The sequence below is a fragment of the Mercenaria mercenaria genome, chromosome 14 (genome assembly GCF_021730395.1).
Source record: "Mercenaria mercenaria strain notata chromosome 14, MADL_Memer_1, whole genome shotgun sequence".
Classification (NCBI taxonomy): Eukaryota; Metazoa; Mollusca; class Bivalvia; order Venerida; family Veneridae; genus Mercenaria; species Mercenaria mercenaria.
Genome location: NC_069374.1, coordinates 31,175,552 through 31,190,346, shown reverse-complemented (window position 1 = coordinate 31,190,346; position 14,795 = coordinate 31,175,552). Strand labels below are relative to the sequence as shown.

The window sequence follows — 14,795 nt, the reverse complement described above, 5'->3', positions numbered from 1 at the left end:
CTTGACTATTATGACATACCTGTGAGCACTTTGATGTTAATTCAGAACACTCATCAATATCTGTGAATAAAATCAAGTAAAAGAAACAGGTAGTAACGTTTCGACATTGCCTTCTTGGAAACAGAGCAACCGAAACAGAAGTTTTGTATTATACGTTCTGCAGAGAAGATGTATTATACCTAACGTTTTTCTGCTTGATGCGTTAAATGAATTGTGCAAGACATATATAAAACATATTCACCGGTACAAGAAAACTGATCTGCCTGCAGCTTGTATCCATTGCGGCATTTACAACTGAAGGAACCTGGCTCATTGGTACAAATATGCATGCATCCTCCATTGTTTTTGTTGCATTCGTTTATATCTTAAATAAAGAAAGCGTGTTTCACGAAATTTGTAAAAGTCCGAAACAGAAAATAAAAATAAACACTTTGTTAAGACAAGCTAAAATGTCTTTTTTTTTTAATTTTTTTTTATTAGGTTTAACTCACAACGACTATAATTCTATATTACAACTTTGTAGTTTAAATGATTAGAACAGGTAGGTCCTAAACATCCCTGCGGATACTTTTTCAGTCACGGAGTAGAAGCTAGGTAGAATCACTGACCTTCCGTAAGAAGACAGATTCTCCCTCAAAATGAAAAAGAAGACAACAAAAAACGTTACATCATTCGATGTACTATCACTGCTTGAACTAATTGTACCTTTGCAAGAACCATCTGTAGATAACTCATACCCTGGACCGCATGCGCATCGATATGATCCTGGTGTGTTGATACATCTTTGTTTGCATTTTGCTACACCGGAAAGACATTCGTCGATATCTTTAAAAGACAACTTACATTTTAGATGATATGAGAAACCACTTGTGGTTTGTAAGTAGACTAAAGGCTGTTTATATCTATGTGTTTGTTTTGTCCTAATGTGGGTTTGTTTGGCTCTGTATGCGGATATATATGAGTATATGCGCGCGCGTGTGCGTGCGTGTGTGCGCGCGTGTTTGTTAGTGTTTGCGCGTGCATTAAGGCTGTTATTTTCAATTTCGGATCGTGGTTTTCCCTATTAAATATTCATCCTTGTTTTTCCCTTCAAGTTTATTCAGTAATTTCTCAGTTTGTATACATACGAAAACATGTGACTTCCCCTACCCTCAGCCTCTTTCTCTACCCATCCCAATTTAATATATTGCATATTATTAAAAGTTATTATTAAAAGTTGTTTGATTTTTGAAAACTACATCAGTGGATGCAGACTTAATTTGTTACCATTTTGACAACACCTCCACCCCCACCGCCCCACCCACACCCCAACCTCCAAAAAGAGAACAACGTTGTATGTCCTGCAAGAAGCCGTAAATCAAAGTAAGTGTGGCTCGTCATAAAGTTTGTTCCAGACACTAAAACATATAAGATTATCCTTTGGAAGAACACAACGCAATGAAGCAAAATGATAGCAAACTCACTTTGACTGAGTCTGTTTATGAGAAATGGAATATGTAAGATCCCTCACGTCCCCCTACTATTGGCTAAAGCGGAATTCTATCATACGAAAATGGATGCACTACATAATCAAAATACCCGGAAAATGTGACAATACTGATTCCAAATATAGGCAGATCCTTTTGAAGTACGGCAGGCAAAATTATAATAGCAGATTTGGATTGACTGAATCTGTTCATGAAAGGTAATGAAATATGCAACACCCCTAGCAGCTGTCACAGTTCAACCGAATGCACTCCATGATCACAAAGGATCATGAAATATAACAGCACCTAGTTCAAGTACGGTTAGACATTTTACAGCCGCCCCATGACACTGACAGATTGCTGTAATATGGTAATTGAAATTTCATGATAGTGCGCGCGTTTTGATTGTCCACATAAAGTTTATCATTGGATTTCTTATTTATATTTAGCCAGTAAAATCTAAACACTTCAACGCGTCGACAAACTGTTCGAAGAAGAATGCAGCAGTGGATCTCATTAAACGACATTATGACAATCACATTCCGTCGGAAATATGAATTATTATTAACAGTGGATCTTGCATTGCATCTTCAAAACGTTTATAAAGAACAAGCGTTGATAAAATGACGCCGATTTAAATTTGATAATTACTTACCGGAACAGGTGTGACCATCAGTATCGAGGCTGTATCCACTCCTACAAGAACATTTGAAAGATCGAGGCGTGTTTGTACAAATATGGTTACAGTTAGCTGTCCCATCTCTACATTTATCCAGTTCTGTGTGATATGTAAATTATTATAAAATTTGTTTGATTAAGCTTGTAAAACAAAAAGAAAATATAAGTATTAACTGACTTATTTAAAATGAATTTTAAGTAAATGCATCTTCAAGGTCAAATTTGCAAATATTACTAGACCAGGACTACCACCACACGCCTGCTTGCCAGACTTACAATATGCGATGTAAGTATGTCGTCAATCTAAGATATATCTTTATTTTATTCTAAGTTTAAAAACAATTGAATTTAAATTAATATATTGTCCTTGCGCAAGAATTTTCTTAAAGCTTATAATGTGATTCGGCATATAACGGCTGCTGTAAGCTATCTTTTCACTTGGTGACCTATAATTACATATACAAATGTAGTAGTGAACATGTCAACCACATTACCAGTAATAAAAATGTTGCATTTAAGATTTTAACTATTCCACCTAGTTTAGCGATAGTGTTGCCATCTCAAAGTTATACATACACTCAGATGAACCCGTTGCAAACTAAATTCGATGACGTGGAAAAATTACTAGTATACTACTGTAACGAGTATCCAAAACTATATTTCACAACATGTGAAAAGTCATTAGGGAAGTCTATTTATTTCACATTTTTTCGAGTCATTATATTTCTCTTCCGAAAATCTAATATTTAACATACACGTAAATCTAAAAAAATACACTTAAACAACGCACAAACATCTAACCTTGACAGCAGCGTCCTGATCTCAAGGAACTACAGTGACATCGTCCTCCATGAAAAGTACCCCCGTTGTAACAGAACTCATTGCATTTTTCTGTAATTTTACTCAATACCAAATCAGCACACCTCATCTCCAAAGTTTTATTGCCGCCACCACATTGTCGGTTACATGGAGTGAACATCCAGTAACAACAAGCTAGAATAAATTGAAATAATTTAAATGAACAATATCTTTGTCAAGATTTAGGACATAAATGAAATCAACGAGTAACACGTGTTGCAAAGTCTATCAAAATTAAATTGTGTGCCAAAATTGCAGCTAGACGGAGAATGCAGCTTTTTTCAATATCCAATTAAAGTAAAACTTAACGATGTCTAAAATTATTGTTTATAGATACTTCCCGCCACTTATGTTACCAAGTTCTTATCACCTGCATCATCATGATTATAAACTAGAATGTGTCTGTAGGACACAGGATGTGCTCCTCACTGGTACATTTGTCACAAATAAGGGGAAATAATTAAAATGTTTGCAGTCTTAATAGGGTATAGCTTCAACAAACATTTAATGAAAAGGATTCATTATTCTAGGCCCTATACTTTTTGAGCTATGAGCATCACAAACAAAAAATCCAATATTTTGGCTATTTCAAGGGCCATAACTCTGTAATAAGAGCTAAGATTCTCAAGAAGAATGCCAAGTGTGCAAGGTCACATCACGATAAAGACTCCAGCAAAGTTTCCTGAATTTACATCAAATACTTTTTGAGCTAGGTATATAATTAGGTGAAAAGGTGCATATTTTTACTATTTCAGAGGACATAACTTTAAAAATAAGGGGTGGAGCCAGCCAAAAAATTAGAGGTGTGCATGTTTATATCATGATAAAGACTTATGCGAGTTTTCAACCATCTATATTAAATACTTTTTGAGCTAGGTGTGTCACAAGGTGAAAATGTACATTTTTGACTATTTCAGGGGCCATAACTCTAAAAATAGGGGGCGGACCCAAAGAAAAATAGGAGGTGCGCAAGTTCATATCATGATTAAGACTCATGCAAGGTTTCATGAATCTATATCAAATACTTTTTGAGCTAGGCATGTCACAAGGTGAAAATGTGCATTTCTGACTACTTCAGGGGACATAACTCTAAAAGTAGGGGGCGGACCCAAATGAAAAATAGGAGGTGCACAAGTTCATATCATGATTAAGACTCATGCAAGGTTTTATGAATCTATATCAAATATTTTTTGAGCTAGGCATGTCACAAGGTGAAAATGTACATTTCTGACTACTTCAGGGGCCATAACTCTGAAAATAGGGGGTGGAGCCAGATGAAAAATAGGAGGTGCGCAAGTTCATATCATGATTAAGACTCATGCAAGGTTTCATGAATCTATATCAAATACTTTTTGAGCTAGGCATGTCACAAGGTGAACATGTGCATTTCTGACTACTTCAGGGGCCATAACTCTAAAAATTGGGGGCAGACCCAAATGAAAAATAGGAGATGCACAAGTTCATATCATGATTAAGACTCATGCAAGGTTTCATAAATCTATATCAAATACTTTTTGAGCTAGACGTGTCACAAGGTGAAAATGTGTATTTTTGACTATTTCAGGGGCCATAACTCTGAAAATAGGGGGTGGAGCCAGATGAAAATTAGGAGGTGCGCAAGTTCATATCATGATTAAGACTCATGCAAGGTTTCATGAATCTATATCAAATACTTTTTGAGCTAGGCATGTCACAAGGTGAAAATGTGCATCTTTGACTATTTCAGGGACCATAACTCTGAAAATAGAGGGCGGAGCCAGATGAAAAATAGGAGGTGCGCAAGTTCATATCATGATTAAGACTCATGCAAGGTTTCATGAATCTATATCAAATACTTTTTGAGCTAGGCGTGTCACAAGGTCAAAATGTGCATTTTTGACTATTTCAGGGGCCATAACTCAGAAAATATGGGGTGAGGCCAGACGAAAAATAGGAGGTGCACAAGTTCATATCATAATAAAGACTCATGCAAGGTTTCATCAATTTATATCAAATACTTTTCGAGCTAGGCGCGTCACGAACTTCGGACGGACGGACGGCACGCACGGACAAGACCAAATCTATATGCCCCCACCACTCATGAGGGAGGGGGGGGGGGGGGGCACAAAAATATCTTTTTTTCACCCATACCTTAAAAAGAGTCGCTTGTAATTTTTTTTTTTTTTTTAATTTTAAGATAAACATCACAACAGCACCGTGCTTGCCTTTCACCGAGTTATTAGTTACAAAAATTACATTTTAAATAAGCTAATACATATTTGTGTATAATAATCTTGAATTGAAGAGTACAACAGAAAGCTTTATTAAAACAATAAGTGTTTTCTTTTCAGTCAGTATGAAAAAAACGCCAAAACGGAAGTATTTAAATTTTACTCACAGGCTGCGCTTACAGTAATCGCAATTACAAGCAGTTTAAGTTCCCACATCATAACATCTCAGTTACATAAATATATAGCTTTATGTACTTTCTTTTTTAAGCATGTAAAAGTTATGATGTCACTTTTAAGCGAAACTTCTTATCTAGTTATGCTGCTTGTGATTGGTAAACTAAATAAGGAAGAGCTTTAAAACAGATAATTTCGTTACCCTGCATTTTTCCTTTTATCTTTACGGTAGTTAAGGTATTTGTTGTGAACATTTAAATAATTTGATTAAGTACGAAACAATTATTAATTTACAAATTTTGGCATTAAAATGCACCTTAATTTTGACATAGATAAAACAATATATTATTAGGTGCTGTGAAAAAAAAAAACAAACATAATTTTTTATATTTATTCAACAAAACAATAATGACAACTGCTATTTTTTTTCTTGAATACCCTGCTGTTGAGAGTTTTTGCTGAGTTTAACAACACATTTTTAGGTCATATGGCGGCGTTCAGCTGTGATGGTACGGAAGACCCCCGGTGCCACTCCTTACATCATTTCTTCGCTGGCAGGCACCTGAATAGAATCACCGACCTTCCGTTAACCAGCTGGATAGCTACCTGACATGAAAAATTCAAGGTCCTATGTGAGGCTCGAATCCACAAAAGCTGGAGTCAAGTGATTGAAATTCAGCGACCGTTATACGACCCGGCCACGGACGCTCCTTGCTGTTCAGATTAAAACATCCTTTACTTAGATATAACAATGCTGAATGCATATTTGTACTTGCAAACAAATAATTGTGTTGCAGTAGAGCAATATCTAGTTTAACTATTTTTGTGTAAATGGCACATTGTACTAATATTTGAATACTGCTGATAGGTACAACAATTATCCTCTTCAAATTACAGTACAGGGACATCTTAAAAGTCCGACCCCTCAACAGTTCAGTAAATATACGAGGGCTCTCCAAAAATAACAACTTTTTCTCTAGCTTTTATATACTTTAATGAAGAAATCAAGAAATATATAATCAAGATTTACAATCTTTCAGCTAACCGCACTGCAAATTTGACGTGATTATGACCATGGAATTAGAAGTTACGCCTCCACGAAAAGAGTCACTTACACGGACCCGGCGCACGGCGATCATATTTCAACGAAGTTAACGACGTCGTGTCTTTATTGTGATGCTTTTATGAAGTCTGCATTAATTCATATTTGTACATTTCTTTTATATATTTTTTCATGAGCAATACTTAAGTCATATTAAGTTGTTTGATTAGAATACTAAAACGTATGAACACTTTTGCCACGCATCTTGGATAGTGTACTCAACGTAATTACTTAGTCTTTATCTAAGGCGTCATACATTTGCGTTACCGTCTATTCGCAGGTTTTTCGTTTTCTCCCTCCATCTTTGCTGTCTTAAAGCGTTTTTGGATCATTTGCGAATCGTTTGTATCACTTGAAAATAAAGGCACAGATGACTGAACATTGTTATGGCGTCTGCTTCTTTATTATGAATTTCAGTTGTTGTTTGCCAAAAATTCTCCAAAACTAAGCAACTTTCGTTATATTATCTATGTGAGACGATGACAACAGTACATACATTATGAATAGTAATATTCATTTAGTTTAAACGTTGTCTTTCACCTCCCATGTCAGGACGACGCAATACTCTAGGTCCATGTGCTCCATTTTGACGTATATTTGGGCAAACAAGTATACCCAGATGATTAAATCCATCCCACCATTTCTTCTAGGAAAATAGCCAGGAAAATAGCCATTGGGCAAAAAAAAAAAAAAAAAAAAAAAAAATACAGATATTTTTGCAAGTATATCACATATTTAAAAAGTTATAATCATAATTTTGGTATCGAGTTGTAGTGCATTTAATGCTCTTAGCAATAAAGTTATTTTCTTTGAGTCGCAGGCCCTAACTATGCCGAGGCTGACTGGCGAGCATTCCACCCCCCTCTCTCCCCCCCCCCCCGCCCCCCCGCCTCACCCCACGACACACACACTACACTTTTGGTCCATCATTCTACTTTTTCTAAATACATTTCTTGGCTTCTCTGTTGTGAAGTCTACATGTAACTTAGACCCAGTGGCATTTGCTACTTAATAGCAAACGTTTTGAGACATATTTCATTGAAATCGGCTCATAAATGGCTGCACATTGCTAAAATTACCTACCAAACCCACCTTTTTCCTTATGTGAAATAGCCAATTTCAAAACAAAAAATTGTACACCGTTCACTTTTTTGATGTTGTTTAGCAAAATATAGTAGGTAGGTGGCATAAATATGGCAAAGTAATGATGTTGGTTTATGTCAGACATTGTTATTGAAAGACGGTTTTGGATTGGTTGAAAAAAAGTGTAGGGAAACCCTTAAGATTCAATAAGACGTAAGCTGAGTGGATAAAAAGGTTATGTTTACAATCATAAGATTTGTTCAAAGTCAAGCAATATAATGTTTTCTGTGAAATTTGGTATATTTTACTAGTGTCTGGCTGAATGGTTGACTTTACAATTCTGTATTTAGAATAGTAGGTGTCAGTAGGCATTTTGCCTCTAAATGCCATTCAACAAAGAGGGTAGGTTTGTCTGAAGAAAAATTGTAAAAAAATTGATTTGATAAGCCAATATAAAATTGCTATTTCTATGTGTCTGAAATGCTGTCTTACTGAAAGAATCACATTTTAATGGTCATTTCTCAATTTTGGGGCATATGACAGGGTCATTTCTTATAATGAAAGTCTATTGGAAAAGTAAAAGGAGTGTCTGACCTAAAGAGAATTTTCTACACCTTGTGAATTAACTGGAAAAACTGATTCTGAAGAAAGATGTTGTTATTGTATATTCTTCTGTTGGACTGGTTTAGGATAATCAAAGCCCCTTAGGTTGTTCAGCAACAAAATTACAGGAATTTTGTCCAGTAAATAGACATTTTCAGTCATTATCAGCACCAGGGGAGTGTGGGGTGGGGGGGGGGGGGGGGCTCAATTTTGGCATTGTTATTACTTCAAACAGGAAACTGCATGTGACTAAGGTGATACTTGCAGTATTTGGTGTCTGCTTAGAGGCAGAATTTTCTTTGTGCGCAGGACAAAAGGATGGGTGGAGTGTAAGATAAATGTATAGTTTTTCCATAAATCTTTTATTTAGGTCTCCAGACAGACTTGACCGGTTATGGTTCCATAAAGATTTTATGACAAGACTGGAGGAAAACTATGTACTGACAGTGCCAGAGTGGATATTGGTAAAGACTAGTAAAGGTAGAACAAAGAAATACATTCTTTTAGAAAGGCATAATTTTATATTTGCTCATACAACCTTCTGCATTGTATATTGAAACTTTTTCTCTTTTCCTTGAAGCAATAACAGCCTGCAGGAGGCCATTTTTGTCTGTTTCATTTGTCCTTTTATGTGACAACTAATAATGTTTAATTCATTTCAGATGTTTTTCACTGATTCAATTGCTCAAAAGTTGAATTGGAAGCAGCAGTAACATTGAAATTTAAATAATAAGATATCTTTAAGCTTCCTGCTCAAAAACATATGTCAAAAAAAGGTTTGAAGAGACACAAAAAGTTTGTGACATAGGCTCTAGAGAAAAACACTGACCCAGAATCATTTATTCTGTAAATGGTGTTGTTTGAGTGGTTCAGTTGGAATTCATTTTACAAAATATAGCTATTTTACTTGTACTTTTAAGTGTTCAGGCTTTAGTTACATTATGTAGGCATTCTGCGGATCAAAATGGTAGTCTGTGGTGTACTGTTTTTTTGGATAGAGCTGGATAATTATTTTTCATTCTAACAAAATGATTTCTTGATAGGTTCATACATATCTAAATAGCTTTACAGCATTATGTAAATGTTTTATAACTTAACTTATTTTCGGTGCTGGTAATAGTAACTTGTCAGAAATATGCCAAAATTGAATCTAGGAGTTATCAAAATTGAAATATTGGTACATATTAGATGTGAATTATTTCCCCTTAATTGTTTATAATTCTGAAAGCTCAACTTTTATCTGTTTCAATAAGGTTTTTTGGGTTTCGAAATATATTTTCATGTAAAAGTAGTTTGACAGACATTCTAAATTGTAAAAATGTGTTCTAAAAGATATATTTATGCTTTCCATGGTCTAAAATTGTGTGAAAATAACCTAAAAATGGCACTCGAGTGATGCTTGACAGCTATGTATTTGAGAGTAAAACTCTTCTTAAGGGTAAATTTAATTTTCTTTGCAAGATTATGCTTCCCCTTATTCAAAATTGCATTTATTTTGCAAGTGTTTTTGTCTTTATTAGTAATAGCAGCTTTTATCTTTGGCCAAATAGCCAGAAACTGATGAAAAATCTGTAATGGAGCTTTATTTGAAAGACCTGTAAGTACTAAAATATTGTAATGATAGTGTAAATAGTGTGTACGCTCTCTATAAATATCAACTAGTGTTTGTTTACTGTCTATTAAATGCTTAAGCCACTTTCAGTTATCCCCTAGATGAAAAAATGGGTTTACAATTAAAAAGTCACTGTTTTAAGTGATGGGTGGGGTATGAAAATTGTACCCTGCTGTAGCATTTATGCTAAATATTGTATGTAAGTAGTGTTTGTTTAAAGGGGACTAAATACACCCAATACAGGAGGGGGTTTATACATGTTGCATCATCATTGACTTCCTGGTGGTCATTTTAATAAGAAAATGCAATTTTATTTCATATTTTTAGTACAGTTGACAAAAGACACTATGACATACTATACATAAAATGCTACAGGAGGCTTGGATTTTTGATGAGAGTGAAAACAACACAATTGTTACTTTGGTAAGTGTTTACTTTAAAATTATAATAACTAAAAGGCATGTCTATTGAAAATTGATATTCTCTTTAAGTCAGACATTGTAATTAAAAGACGGTTTTGGATTGGTTGAAACAAGTGTAGGGAAACCCGTAAGGTTCAATAAGACGTAAGCTGGGTGGATAAAAAGATTATGTTTACAATCATAAGATTTGTTTCAAAATCAAGCAATATAATAGTTTCTGTGAAATTTGGAATATTTTACTAGTGTCTGGCTGGATAGTTGACTTTACAATTCTGCATTCAACAAAGGGGGTAGGTTTGTCTGAAGATGAAGAAAAATGGTAAGAAAATGGATTGAACAAGCCTATATACAATTATTGTTTTTATTTGTCTGAAATGCTGTCTTACTGAAAGAATCACATTTTAATGGTCATTTCTTACCCGTAGGTAACCAGTCGACTTTTTTGTGGCACAAGGGTTGTTGCTGCACTTGCTGACCTCAGATTTCTAGTTGGCACGTACACCTCCAGTAAGTCTCTCATATACACCGGCGACTGTCCATGCAAGGCCTTGAATGTTTGAATGAGAATTTTGTATTTGATTCTATCTTGTATTTGAAGCCAATGAAGATCTTTAAGGATTGGTGTTATATGTTCAAAACGGGTTGTTTTCGTAATAAGACGTGCAGCTGTGTTTTGGACATTTTGCAGTTTGGTCGTTGTTGATTTTGGCACGCCGTACAAAACAGCATTGCAGTAATCTAATCGTGAGGTCACAAGCGAGTTTATCAGGGTTTTTGTGGCTTCAGTTGTCAAATATGGTCGAATATGACCAACGTGTCGTATTTGGCCGTAGCATGTTCGATTCACAGAATTAACATGATGGTCCATGTCCATGTTCGAATCAAGCGTAGCACCAAGGTTTCGAACAGTTTTTGATGGTCTTATGCTCGATTCGCCAACTTTCAGTTCTAGATTTTCAGCATGTTTGGAGTGTTTTTGACTCGAAAAAAGAATTACTTCAGTTTTGTCTGCATTCAATTTTAACATGTTTGAATTCATCCATGAGATTTCTTTTAGGCATTGTTCAACTCGTGTGATTGTGGCTGCCTTTGATGCTTGGTCAACTGGTTTAAACGATAGATGGAGTTGGGAGTCATCAGCATAAAAGTGGTGGTTTAGACCGTGGTTTCTACAGATGGACCCGACTGGCTTGGTGTACATCGTGTAGAATTTTGGGCCTAGAACATATCCTTGAGGAACACTGAATTTCATAAGCACTGGTTCAGAGAGTTTGCCATCGATGCATACTGTTTGGTAGCGGTCTGTTAGATATGATGCCACCCAATGAAGGGGTTTATCGGCGAATCCAAAATTAAATTCGAGTCTGTGAAGAAGGGTGTTATGGTCAATGGTGTCGAATGCAGCCGACAGGTCCAACATCACAAGTACTGTGACGTCACCTTTGTCAAGGGATCCGAGAATGTCGTTCTGAACTTTTACCAACGCGGTTTCAGTTGAATGAAATTTTCTGTATGCTTACTGGTTTATTTCATGTAATTGATTGTTCGTCAGATGTTCCTCAATTCTCGGCCATGGTTCTGATACACAAACCTGAACGTAAGAAAGATTAAAATTATGATTCTAGCTTTGAAAATCAAGAAAGCTATTAATATCTAGGAATCCAGACTAAAGTTATTTCAAGTAAAACATTGTTTACGTTTTATAGAGAGGATGATGTGTGTTGCAACAAGGTGTTGAGGTCTGGCACTAATTGAAATATAGTGTTTTAGGGTTACAGTGGTCCCTAAAATGTCACTTTAAGGTAGAAATACACAATGTTTTGGATGTACCCTTAATTGTTACCTACCTGTAGAAATACACACATTACCTGGTTCGTGTGGCCCCTTGTAAACTGGGTGGTCCTTGCGAGACTCAAGTGTCATCTACCGATTGAAATAAACAATCTAACTTGACATTTTCATTTGTAAACCTTTTCAAATTGGACACACCATTGGACATCTTACCACAAATACGCAAATCAATCAATCAAACTCATTTACCTTCAGCGTGGTCTCAGTAGAATTAAATACACATGTTTTTGTTACAAGGAGGCACCTCCCCTATCAAAGTGTAGTATACAGTAATTATTATTTTCTTAATTCAGTTAACTTAAATATCAACATATACAAATAAAGAAAACCTCTTGATCTAAGTATTAGTCGGTCATTCAAAATGATCTTGAAAACAGATTCATTTCTTTCTAAATAATAAAAATAAATCAATAGACTTAAAAAATTTAATGCATCTTTTCAAAAAAGAAAAACATAAAGTGTAGAAAGTAGACGAAACAACAGTTTAAAGTAAAACAAAACTGTTGATTATCTCTTAATCAATTGACCTTTAAATTTGTTAATAGTTTAATTTTAGTAATTAATGGATAAACTGTAATAATTGTATATAATAGAATAAATGCATCAATTATCAATATGATACTATTAGTCTTTAATCATAATTATTTTCAAGACACATATTATCACACATTGACTTATTTTGCTGTGTTTGTCTTTGTTGTTATTTAAAGTTTATTGAATTAATAAAATAATATGTGTTGTATTTGTCCTTTTGATACTAGGCTGAAGGGGATTTGGTCCTCCTTGTAAAAAAAGAAAGGGTATTTTGTCCTCTTGTAAAGTTCAGCGATTCGGGTTTTTGTCCTCCTGGTAAATTTCAGCGATGGGGGTTTTGTCCTCCTTGTAAAAAGGAAAAAGGTGTTTTGTCCGCCCATGCAAAAATGAGCGAAGGGGGTTTTGTCCAAAGGGGATTTTGTCCTTATCATTATGTATACATGAAGGTCTATTTTGTTAGGTGGATGCGAATGTGCAGTACTGCCTAAGGACTGGACAAGCTGGAAACAAAGTAATATCTGACGACTGGGTCATTTGCTGTATGTTAGGGTCGGACAGAACCATGTTTAATGATAATGAAAGGGTCAACGATAAGTACATGAAAAGACAATATCTGAGAGTATTTCCTTCTTAAAGTTGTCACGTGTTGAGGATTTGTTCTGTTCTGTTCTGCTTATAGTCCAGTCCATGGATCCGCATCGATCTACCAACCGTGAAATTGGGATACGGTGTGAAAACTGTAATCATGTTTGAGAGAAAAAAAAAATCTAATAAATTCAAACTATATTTTTCAGTCTCCAGTTGGGACTACATTAAATATATTTCCCCTTATAGTGCCCCAGGCACTGTCAGCCTGAAATAAGAGTAGTTTCGGGTGCACAACCCTGCGGAAAATGGTTCCGTATACGGGAGTGTACGCATTCCGTATACTCCTAATATACGGGCGTATACGGAAACATTTTTCCCGTATATGGAACATTCCATATACGGGAATCCCGTATTCTTTAATTGGACATTCATGTTTTTCTCACATGAATCCATTCATTTATACTTAGCATAAATACGTTTCAACAGTTTATGTCAGTATTCAAAGTTAGGGATTGTCAAGGTCCAAAAGTATGTTTAAGGCGTAGGTTTTGATCATACTTTCAGGAAAGATACCTTCTATATGATATTCGTATATTAGACATATACGGGACCGTATACTCTCGTATATGCACATATTTTTCGCAGTGAATTGCAAATAAAATTCATATTCAAAGCAAGTTTTCTCTAATTTCAGCTTCCCCCTCGCTATGCGCCGTGTATTGACCATTTAACAAAAACGAGAATAATTTCATTTAGTATGGTTTGGACTTACCAGTAGCTGTATCCGATAATATATTAAAAGTGTCTGTTCTGTAAGGCTTCTAATACTAAATTTGAAGATTTTCGGGCAAATTCGTGTACAACCCACCAACTACAACAACGCTTTAAACTGTTAAATGAAACATTATATCCGCTGTTCTCTTGTAAAATTTAACACCAAGAAAGTATTTCCTTGTACACGCTTTAATAAAAAGAACAAAAGCATTTTACCCTTGCCATGATTTAAAATAAATCCAGTATTTGTGTCCGAAATGTCACAAAATTTCTTTCCTCGCGCCGCCACACGTGAGAATTATGGTGGCTGATTTCTGCCATTTCGCGTTTTCGCCCCGCGACCCCGCCAAGCGAAAACACGAGAATTTACAAGTTAAAATGGCGGGGGCGCGGGGCGAAAACTCGCTATTTAGCGGGGTCGCGGAGCGAAAACACGATAATTAGCGGGGTCGCGGGGCGAGAGTTAGTAACTGGTATGTCGGGGGCGCGTGGCGAAAACACGATAATTAGCGCTGCTTAAACGCCGAGTTTTTGCACCGCACCCCCGACATTCCAGTTCCTAAATCACGCCCCTCGACACCGCTATTTATCGTGTTTTCGCTTCGCGCCCCTACTAAATAGCGAGTTTTCGCCCCGCGACCCCGCCGAGCGAAAACATGAAAATTAACAAGATAAAATGGCGGGGGCGCCAGGCGAAAACTCGCTATTTAGCGGGGGCGCGAAGCGAAAACATGATAATTAGCGGGGGCGCGGGGCGAGATTTAGTAACTGGATGTCGGGACGCGGTGCGAAAACTCGACGTTTAAGCAGCGCTAATTATCGTGTTTTCGTCTCGCGCCC

General features: G+C 36.0%; 1 protein-coding gene across 1 annotated transcript in view; it reads right to left on the bottom strand.

Annotated features, from left to right (window-relative positions):
• The window catches only part of LOC128548152 (uncharacterized), a 28,090-nt gene extending 15,959 nt beyond the window's left edge, over window positions 1-12,131 (bottom strand). The window contains exons 1-5 of the mRNA XM_053522568.1: window positions 12,056-12,131; window positions 3,006-3,137; window positions 2,122-2,244; window positions 706-825; window positions 242-364 (exon numbers count right to left, since the gene is read on the bottom strand). Of these exons, the coding sequence (XP_053378543.1) occupies window positions 242-364; window positions 706-825; window positions 2,122-2,244; window positions 3,006-3,137; window positions 12,056-12,131 (574 nt within the window). The remainder of the gene's footprint in view (window positions 1-241; window positions 365-705; window positions 826-2,121; window positions 2,245-3,005; window positions 3,138-12,055) is intronic.
• Between the last annotated feature and the right edge of the window lie 2,664 nt (window positions 12,132-14,795).